At 45.3% G+C, this 10,788-nt stretch overlaps 1 protein-coding gene across 1 annotated transcript; it reads left to right on the top strand.

Annotated features, from left to right (window-relative positions):
* The first annotated feature begins 403 nt into the window (after window positions 1-403).
* On the top strand, window positions 404-9,836 carry LOC110500511 (transmembrane protein 88). The gene is made up of 3 exons (XM_021577913.2): window positions 404-1,277; window positions 5,697-6,083; window positions 8,877-9,836. Exons 2-3 carry the CDS (start codon window positions 5,703-5,705, stop codon window positions 9,162-9,164), a joined length of 669 nt encoding a protein of 222 aa, XP_021433588.2. The 5' UTR covers window positions 404-1,277; window positions 5,697-5,702; the 3' UTR covers window positions 9,165-9,836.
* The last annotated feature ends 952 nt before the right edge of the window (window positions 9,837-10,788 follow it).

Below are 10,788 nucleotides of genomic sequence, written 5' to 3'. Positions count from 1 at the left end.
GTACAGTATAATATCAACACTTGTTACACTTTCCTTACAGATTATCTTTGTAAAAGAATAAAAGCTCTGGCTAATGTCCATTTTTACATGAATTTGTCTAAGCAACTAGGGTTGTCTGTGACATGGTGGGGCATGTCAGTGGTACCATGCAGCCTCTGCTCCATCCCCGGCTGCTGATTAGACCACAGCGACACAGCAGCTCTTTAAATACACACTCCCGCTCTCCTTCTCCCCCTCTCTCCCTCTCGCCACAGGCTCAATCACGCCGCAGGTTATCAGAGAAGCAGCCTGGCTCCAACCCCTAACACAGAGTGCTGCACACAGATAACAGAGGGATAGAGAGCAGAGAGAGGGGGTGCTTTACAGGCACGGGTTAAGAGGGAGAGGAGTGAGGTGGGGGCACAAGCACTCGATGTAGTAGTTATGAAAGGGAGGGGGGGAGAATGAGTGAGGCAGAAGTCAGTAAGAGTGAGAGAGAAAGGCATCCCTCTAATTCCTCAAGAGGGGCTGTTGTATCAAACGTAGTAAGTGTGAGAATAGGAGGAGAAGGCGGGACGGACTGACGGAGGGACGTACAGAGGTCTGGGCCACTTCTAAAGAGCTGAGACCCAAAACGCTGAGGCTGGAGTGGTCGACTGCAGTCTGGGAGAGAACAACAGGTGAAAGGACGAAGCCCTTCAGTCTGAGAAATAGGGGAGGGGGACCGACACGGACTTATCCCTGACGGACCGACGACCCTTCACAGTGCAGAGAGGAAACAACAAGAGATTACGTCTACAGGAGGTCAGCATACCACTACTACACGAGCTGGTCACAACTTCATTTAGAAAAGTGTGAAGGAATCTGAACTGATACAGAGGAAAAACCCAAAGCCAAAAGACAGTAGAGAAAGAACATTTAAAGCTTGTCCACCTGCTTGAATAAGTGGAGAAAGAGAGTGTTTCACTGGAACTTCAAGGAGAAGAGAAGAGAGAAGAAGAGAAGGAGAAGAGAAGCGAGAAAGAGAAGAGAAGAGAGAAGGAGAAGGAGAAAGAGAAGAAAGAAGAGAAGGAGAAGAGAAGAGAGAAGAAGAGAAGGAGAAAGAGAAGAGAGAAGAGAAGGATAAGAGACAAGAAGAGGAGAAGAGAAGAGAGAAGAAGAGAAAGAGAAGAGAAGAGAGAAGAAGAGAAAGAGAAGAGAAGAGAGAAGAAGAGAAAGAGAAGAGGAGGAGGAGAGAGACGAGAAGGAGAAGAGAAGAGTGAGGAAGAGAGAGAGGCTCTACCAGGCTGCACGTCAATGTGAGTGAGAACGTATAGACCCAGGGAGGGAGTTGAACTAACTGAAGCATTCTATTTAGAGCACAACTATTCCAATATCTGTGTAAAGCATTCAGAAAATTAGCAGCATTTTAAAATTACAATACTTGTGAGCATCACTGATAATTAAATGCATAGGTAATAACATAGATAACAACATAATAACATTCGATAATAACATGTGTGCAACTGCCAGTCAAAAGACAATCGAGTTGCTTCAGTATGTTCTAGATTGGAGAATACATTATGAGAATCGTTCAAGGACCAGGTTGAATGTAGTTCAGTGTTGTATTAGTAGCCATGAAGCTACAGACGAAGGTCATTTGAAAATACCACAGGACATGAATCAATCATTTCTATAGCAGATTCATATCAGTGTCTCCAGAGTTATGAGAAACAATGACGCGTCATTTTTCAAAGAATAACAAGTACATGGGATGTGTAAAACAGATGTAGCGGCCAAGTGTAGGCCTATTTTAAGTCGTGACACAATGAGTGAGCAGGTCTCCCTCTTCCTGGACCCCTGACCTTACACCCGAACAACACTTTACTAACAATAGGAGACTTATCGAGTCAGTAACAATACTTTTCAAGTGGATTCTTCCTTAACGTGGTTAGGGTCCGGGTTAATGGTCGGTGAGGATGATGAGTGTTTGTTGGGTAAAAGTAAAGGGTGGAAAAATTTGCAGGTTGACGTTTATTGTCATGAGTCTTGTCCTGGAGGCAGAATAAAGGGATTTTCCTTTAGGTAGGCCAGTTGCAAAGTCAACATTTGCTTTTTGGTCTTAATTTAAGGTTAGGGTTTGGCATTATCGTTAGCAGTGTGGTTAAGGTTAGGTTTAAAATCCGATTTGATGACTTTGTGGCTGTGCCAGCTAGTGACCACTCTACAGAGCTGCCTCCAGAACAAGATTCATGACAAAAAAACCTTAACCCACAAATACCCACTGCCTACCGGACAGGAGTTTATCATGCGGTCAGGAAAACCTCCTGTCCCGGCGAAAACCAATGTGAGGCATTCAACGTTTCATTTTGTTTCCTGCACCTGTGGAAGTGCTGGATGTGCATTCACTGCTTCAGAAACGGGAGGAAGAAGAACAAATCAAATCAAATTTTATTTGCCACATGCGCCGAATACAACAGTGTCGACCTTACCGTGAAATGCTTACTTACAAGCCCTTAAACCAACAATGTAGTTCAGAAAAAAGAACAATAAATACATACAGTGCCTTGCGAAAGTATTCGGCCCCCTTGAACTTTGCAACCTTTTGCCACATTTCAGGCTTCAAACATAAAGATATAAAACTGTATTTTTTTGTGAAGAATCAACAACAAGTGGGACACAATCATGAAGTGGAACGACATTTATTGGATATTTCAAACTTTTTTAACAAATCAAAAACTGAAAAATTGGGCGTGCAAAATTATCCAGCCCCCTTAAGTTAATACTTTGTAGCGCCACCTTTTGCTACGATTACAGCTGTAAGTCGCTTGGGATATGTCTCTATCAGTTTTGCACATTGAGAGACTGACATTTTTTCCCATTCCTCCTTGCAAAACAGCTCGAGCTCAGTGAGGTTGGATGGAGAGCATTTGTGAACAGCAGTTTTCAGTTCTTTCCACAGATTCTCGATTGGATTCAGGTCTGGACTTTGACTTGGCCATTCTAACACCTGGAAATGTTTATTTTTGAACCATTCCATTGTAGATTTTGCTTTATGTTTTGGATCATTGTCTTGTTGGAAGACAAATCTACGTCCCAGTCTCAGGTCTTTTGCAGACTCCATCAGGTTTTCTTCCAGAATGGTCTTGTATTTGGCTCCATCCATCTTCCCATCAATTTTAACTATCTTCCCTGTCCCTGCTGAAGAAAAGCAGGCCCAAACCATGATGCTGCCACCACCATGTTTGACAGTGGGGATGGTGTGTTCAGGGTGATGAGCTGTTTTGCTTTTACGCCAAACATAACGTTTTGCATTGTTAACAAAAAATTCAATTTTGGTTTCATCTGACCAGAGCACCTTTTTCCACATGTTTGGTGTGTCTCCCAGGTGGCTTGTGGCAAACTTTAAACAACACTTTTTATGGATATCTTTAAGAAATGTCTTTCTTCTTGTCACTCTTCCATAAAGGCCAGATTTGTGCAATATACGACTGATTGTTGTCCTATGGACAGAGTCTCCCACCTCAGCTGTAGATCTCTGCAGTTCATCCAGAGTGATCATGGGCCTCTTGGCTGCATCTCTGATCAGTCTTCTCCTTGTATGAGCTGAAAGTTTAGAGGGACGGCCAGGTCTTGGTAGATTTGCAGTGGTCTGATACTCCTTCCATTTCAATATTATCGCTTGCACAGTGCTCCTTGGGATGTTTAAAGCTTGGGAAATATTTTTGTATCCAAATCCGGCTTTAAACTTCTTCACAACAGTATCTCGGACCTGCCTGGTGTGTTCCTTGTTCTTCATGATGCTCTCTGCGCTTTTAACGGACCTCTGAGACTATCACAGTGCAGGAGAATTTATACGGAGACTTGATTACACACAGGTGGATTGTATTTATCATCATTAGTCATTTAGGTCAACATTGGATCATTCAGAGATCCTCACTGAACTTCTGGAGAGAGTTTGCTGCACTGAAAGTAAAGGGGCTGAATAATTTTGCACACCCAATTTTTCAGTTTTTGATTTGTTAAAAAAGTTTGAAATATCCAATAAATGTCGTTCCACTTCATGATCGTGTCCCACTTGTTGTTGATTCTTCAGAAAAAAATACAGTTTTATATCTTTATGTTTGAAGCCTGAAATGTGGCAAAAGGTCGCAAAGTTCAAGGGGGCCGAATACTTTCGCAAGGCACTGTAAAAAAGATAGAAATGTAACAAATAATTAAGGAGCAACAATAAAATAACAGTAGCGAGGCTATATACAGGGGGTTCCGGTATAGAGTCAATGTGCGTGGGCACAGGTTAGTCGAGGTAATTGAGGTAATATGTACATGTAGGTAGAGGTAAAGTGATTATGCATGGATAATATATAGAGAGTAGCAGCAGCGTAAAAATGGGGGGTGGGGACAATGTAAATAGTCAGTAGCAAAGAGAACAGTCTATGACTCGGGTGGCTGGAGTTCTTGTCAATTTTTTGGGCACAGCCCGGTATAAAGGTCCTGGATGGCAGGAAGCTTGGCCCCAGTGATGTACTGAGCCGTACGCAGCAACCTCTGTAGTGCCTTGCGGTCGGAGGCCGTGCAGTTGCCATACCAGGCGGTGATGCAACCGGTCAGGATGCTCTCGATGGTGCAGCTGTAGAACTTTTTGAGGATCTGAAGACCCATGCCAAATCTTTTCAGTCTCCTGAGGGGAATAGGCGTTGTCGTGCCCTCTTCAAGCTGCTAGAAGTCTCATGGGTGTGCTTGAAAACTACCAAAAGGCATTATCATTCCTATGGCCTTACTTGTACCCTGCACCTGTGGAATATTGCTCAATACACTACTTTTACACAACTTTTGAAAAAACAGTGTTCAGTGCCGGGCCTTGGCCCCTCTAGTCTGCGGTGCCGAGGTCTGGGGGGTTATTTCTGGAAGGCGGGCTGGCCGCTGACCTCAGTCCATTGTTCAGGCTGGGTAGGGCAACGCTTAGTTAGCATGGGGGGGGGGGTTAATGGGACATGTCAGTTAGGAGTTGTAACTTATAGCTGATTCAAGGGACCTTGAAACTTGGTCTATTGTGATGTTGTGTGTTGTTGTTTTTTTTAACCATACTGGAAGAATCAAACAAAAACTTTTACAGTGTCTTGAACACAGGGGCATGACATTACACCATGCTTCTAGGTTTTCTCCTTCTAACGAGACAGGAACTGCAGTCTTTTATCAGCCCAACGATAAACAAATACATTCAGGCATGTGCAGAAGCATACACAAACACACACACAAACACAAACACACACACACAAACGCACACACACACGCATGAACACATCCATCTCTCCCTTCCTCTTCATCTTATCCATCATCATCCTCTGTGCACCCTCATCTGGCAATTGGCATTCAGATAACCATCCCGCTCTGATAGAAGACGGGAGAGCGTTTATAGATTGCACCACGCAGCCTGCCGTCCTCTACCTCTAGCAGATAACTCCTCTAACTGACCTCCCTGTGAACTATCTATCTCTGCATCTAGGGAGGGATGGGGACCAAGGGACCAAGTTTGAGATAGACAAGAGAGGAAGAGGCTTCAAATGTCCTTTCAATGCCAGTACAGTGCCGTTTCAATTTGCATACATCAAAAGAACGATGTTGTACAGACTGGTTCACTGGAGAATGAGAAACAAGGACCGTATTATATACGTAGCTTTGCATTGTGTTGTTTACATCGTATCAACCTGTGCTAACATCCATCAATCCCTCCTTAGTTGACCATGAGTGTAATCGGTACACTGGAGAAGGGGGCCCACCACCAGGCTCTGGAGCTCTCCGAGGAGCTCTCTCCCCTCAACCACCACCACCCAAACCACCACCACCTCCAGCACTCCAACTCTCTGGCCTCCAGCGCTCCTGTGGGGACCCCCTCCGGCGTGGTGGTGCCTCCCCCGTACTCTGCAGCTGAGAGTGGGGGAGGTGGTAGTGATGCTCCCCTGGAGCTCCGAGGCTCTCTGGACTGCTGGGCGTGCTCGGTGCTGGTGACGGCCCAGAACCTGGTCATCGCTGGGATCAACGCCTGCCTGGCCGGACTGGTGTTCGGACTCATCCTCACCCCCGCCATCGCCATGGTGGTGTTCGGGTTCCTCTGTCATTCTACGGTACGAAGGGTGTGTGTGTGTGTATGTGTGTACACAGAGTAAAGGGCATTTGTGCAATACTTACATTCATCTTCCAAAATTCCTATGTGTCATTTCAATTTCACATTCATAATTCATCTGTGTCAGTGTGTGTGTGTGTGTGTGTCAACGTGTGTGCGTCAGTGTGAGTGTGTGTCAACGTGTGTGCGTCAGTGTGAGTGGTGTTTGCCAGAACAGTCATAACAATTTACCCTTTCAGAGGTACTCAGGACTATCAGACTAGATAAGAAACCAGTAATAATATGTTATACAGCATGCTGACTAACTAAACCTCCACCATCCACCACAAGTTTGGAATAGTTTAGCTGAAAATTAGGGTGGAGTTTGGAATAGGTTAAATGAGGGTGGTGTTTGGAATAGGTTAAATTAGGGTGGAGTTTGGAATAGGTTAAATGAGGGTGGAGTTTGGAATAGGTTAAATTAGGGTGGAGTTTGGAATAGTTTACATGAGGGTGGAGTTTGGAATAGTTTACATGAGGGTGGTGTTTGGAATAGTTTACATGAGGGTGGTGTTTGGAATAGGTTAAATGAGGGTGGAGTTTGGAATAGGTTAAATTAGGGTGGAGTTTGGAATAGTTTACATGAGGGTGGAGTTTGGAATAGGTTAAATGAGGGTGGAGTTTGGAATAGGTTAAATTAGGGTGGAGTTTGGAATAGGTTAAATGAGGGTGGAGTTTGGAATAGGTTAAATTAGGGTGGAGTTTGGAATAGGTTAAATGAGGGTGGAGTTTGGAATAGGTTAAGTTTGGCTCTTTGTGATGTGTTTCATAAGCAGATGTTTAAGAACAGGGGCTACATGGTCAAAAGTAGTGCACTATATACTGAATAGGGTGCCAGTCAGGGTTTAGAATCAGACTGGACAGATTAGGACTCAGGAGTCAGGGGAGAGTGACGTCAGTGGTGGGAACTTTCAAGAAGAGAGGGAGGTAAGGGTTAGCCAGCCTGGCTGGTCTCAGATCTAGGTGTGCTTTAGCCTACTCTTACAAGCTGTCCAATAAAGTTTTAAACACACACATGCACAGATTCACCGGCAGAATAAATGTTGTGTGAAATACATTTAGCACACTTGTGCTCACACACACAGACTCACTGAGATGCACGCACGCAAGACCCTGTGGAGGTGGGAGGGTGCACGCACGCACACACACACACATTTGACCCCCATAAATCCCACCAGTTTCAGTTTCCCACCCAGCCACCCCTACAGGTCACAGTAGGTCAGAGTGTGAAAGGGAAGAAGGACCACAGCACTACTGGTCTGACCACCTTACTATGAGAGAGTGAGAGAGAGAGAGAGAGAGAGAGAGAGAGACAGAGAGACAGAGAGACAGAGAGACAGAGAGACAGAGAGACAGAGAGACAGAGAGACAGAGAGACAGAGAGACAGAGAGAGAGAGAGAGAGAGAGAGAGAGAGAGAGCTGTCCAAGAAAGTTGAGAGGAATGAATCAAAGGAGAGAGCGGGATGAAACAAAGAAGAGAGGGGGATGAGAAAGAAGGGAGGTGGGATTACAAACCTGGCTAAAAAGTTACCCTGAGCTCACAGTTTCCTGTCACAAACTCTGAAAAAGATAGAGCATCTTCGCTAACCAGCTGCAAGAACTTGAAATGGACAGTTGCATGATTTCAGAGCTAGATACCCAACACACACACAACTCACAACCACATGCCTTCAATAAGAATGAATATAAACATGATTCAGTTTGGGACATAAAATCCCGGATAAGGCCTCAGAAAGCGGAAATTAAAGACATTAATGTGTAGTGGTATCTGGGTTCACCTCCCAACCTCCCTCAACACTTTATGTGCCTCTCCTCTCCTATCCCTCTCCTTTCCTTTCCTCTCCTCTCCATCGCCCTTTCCTCTCCTATCCCTCTCCTCTCCTCTCCTCTCCTTTTCCTCTCCTGTTCACCTCCCAACCTCCTGCACCACTCTTGGTGCCTTGCTATCGCTCCCCCCTCCACTCTCTCATTCTGTTCTTACCAAATGGAGTTAAGGAAGGATAATTCAGCCCCTCCATTTTCCCTGTCCATTGCTCACATATTCTCTGTCACCCCCCTTCACCCTCTTCTCCCTCATACCAACAGCATCACACACCACAACAACAGGTGGCCATTTTAAATGTAAAGCACCAGAGGTATTATTGTGATGTTACACAGCCGTGATATAAGAATGGCAATTCATCACATTTAATCTATGGAAGGGCTCTTCGTTCTTTGTGGGGTCGGTATGTGTCCGTAAGAACAAAACAGATTGGGTTTGTGAGTGTTGCTCAGTCTCTCTGTCTCTCTGTGTGTGTGTGTGTGTGTGTGTGTGTGTGTGTGTGTGTGTGTGTGTGTGTGTGTGTGTGTGTGTGTGTGTGTGTGCATTCGTCAGACTGCTATCTTCTCTGTGTCAAGCCTCACCTCAGACACACACTACCAGGGGCACACCATTGTCTCCCTGCGTCTCCTCCTTGTTTCCTCCATCCTTCACTTGTCCTGATCACGGGCGCTGAAACCAACCGTCTCCATCGGTTCTGAGAAGACACCAACAGAAAGCCTCATTAGCTTTAGCTTGTTAGAAACTACCTTGTTATAGCAACGTGTGAGACCACTGCATGTCTGTTGCATGGACAATGCATTATTAATGTCATTTTACAGTCACAGGGACATTGTCAATCTCTTCGCTTTGAGTGCAACATTCTTACGGCCATGTGAAAAACAGTGAGTAACACAAACAATCAGGAAAAATACGACCCGTGTCCCTCTCCCCAGGTGCGCCCTCATGGGACGTCGCGCTACTGCTCGGACCTGCTGAATGACGGTGGCTGTGTGGCCCTCCTGGTTGTGGGTTTCCTCCTGGTCACACCCCTCCTGGTCCTGGCTCTGGCCGCCTACTGCCGCCTGGCCCGCCACCTCCAACTGGGGCTCTGCTTTATACCATACTCCAGGGCTATCTACAAGAACCTGCCCGCCACACAGCACCCTGGCCTGGGAGGGGGCTGCTGTGGAGGCAGTGGCGCTGGAGGGGAGGGAGGAGGGAAGGGTAAGGTCTGGGTGTGAGGGGGAGGGGGGGAGGGTGGGGAGAGGGAGCGATGTGAAGGAAGCTAGTGTCAAGATCTATGTATAGGGGGAGGGAGCGAGGATGAGCGAGAGTGACACACAAAGAGGAAGAAAGAGAGGGAGAGAGAAAGAAAAGGTGAGGAAGAGAAGGGAGCGCGTGGAGGGAAAGGGAGAGCCAAGATGAGGAGGGAGACAGGAGGAAAGAATGGTGTTAGAGCAGGGAGGAGAAGGAGGAGAACAACCACAGCAGCCAAACTCTTATCTGGGAAGGCTTCAGTATAGGCGCCACAGTTTAAAGAACAAAGTAAACCGTTCCTCTGGAGTTCAACCAAAGTAACCTCCTTCACACTACCACGTTTTATACAACCAATTTCATGTAAAAGTTATCTGTCAACATATGTGGTTTACTGTGGGAAAACTTTTGTTTGTGATCAACAGCAAACATCTCAACCACACGGCAGGCAAAGTGTTGTTTCTCCAGTTAAAGGACATAATATCACTGCCATGTGTTGACATCCAATATATTATTAACATTGATTCAACACAGTATCTTTAAGCATTTACCACCATGAAGGACCTTCAATAGAGTTTTGTGCATTTAGTTGACTCTGGTTTATGACTGCTACTGTTTCTTGTGTATTTCCTCTTTTCAAATAAAGTCATTTGGAATCAGTTTGAGTCTGTTTCAATTTTTGTTTTAATTATTATTATTTTAACCTTTATTTAACTAGGCAAGTCAGTTAAGAACAAATTCTTATTTACTATGACGACCTACCAAAAGGCAAAAGGCCTCCTGCTGGGACGGGGGCTGGGATTCAAAATTAATATAATATAGAGAGACCTAAGACAACAGCACAGCATGGCAGCAACACAACATGGTAGCAGCACGAAACATGGTACAAACATTATTGGGCACAGACAACAGCACAAAGGGCAAGAAGTTAGAGATAACACCACGCAAAGCAGCCATAACTGTCAGTAAGACTGTCCATGATTGAGTCTTTGAATGAAGAGATTGAGATAAAACTGTCCAGTTTGAGTGTTTGTTGCAGCTTGTTCCAGTCGCTCGCTGCAGCGAACTGAAAAGACGAGCGACCCAGAAATGTGACTGGCAGAACGGTTGTTGTATGTGGATGAGGGCTGCAGTAGATATCTCAGATGGGGAGAGTGAGGCCTAAGAGGGTTTTATAAATAAGCATCAACCAGTAGCCGAGATCACCCTTACCTGCAGATCTATAAATCACGTTTCCGTAATCTAGCATGGGTAGGATGGTCATCTGAACCAGGGTTAGTTTGGTAGCTGGGGTGAAAGAGGAGTGATTACGATAGAGGAAACCAAGTCTAATTTAATTGAATTTAAATTTAACTTTAGCCTGCAGCTTTGATATGTGCTCAGAGAAGGACAGTGTGCCAGTGTACCATCTAGCCATACTCCCAAGTACTTGTATGAGGTGGCTACCTCAAGCTCTAAACCCACAGAGGTAACCTGTAGGGAGAGGGGCATTCTTCTTACCAAACCACATGACCTTTGTTTTGGAGGTGTTCAGAACAAGGTTAAGGGCAGAGAAAGCTTGTTGGACACTAAGAAAACTTTGTTGTAGAGCGTTTAAAACAAAATCCGGGG

The sequence above is a fragment of the Oncorhynchus mykiss genome, chromosome 21 (genome assembly GCF_013265735.2).
Source record: "Oncorhynchus mykiss isolate Arlee chromosome 21, USDA_OmykA_1.1, whole genome shotgun sequence".
Taxonomy (NCBI): domain Eukaryota; kingdom Metazoa; phylum Chordata; class Actinopteri; order Salmoniformes; family Salmonidae; genus Oncorhynchus; species Oncorhynchus mykiss.
This window is presented reverse-complemented; position numbering and strand designations above follow the sequence as displayed.

Bases quoted from the DNA above. Each gene is read 5' to 3' on its own strand.
- LOC110500511 (XM_021577913.2), top strand. From the start codon at position 5,703: ATGAGTGTAATCGGTACACTGGAGAAGGGGGCCCACCACCAGGCTCTG. The intron at 6,084-8,876 runs GTACGAAGGGTG...CCCTCTCCCCAG, and splicing joins GGTTCCTCTGTCATTCTACG to GTGCGCCCTCATGGGACGTC.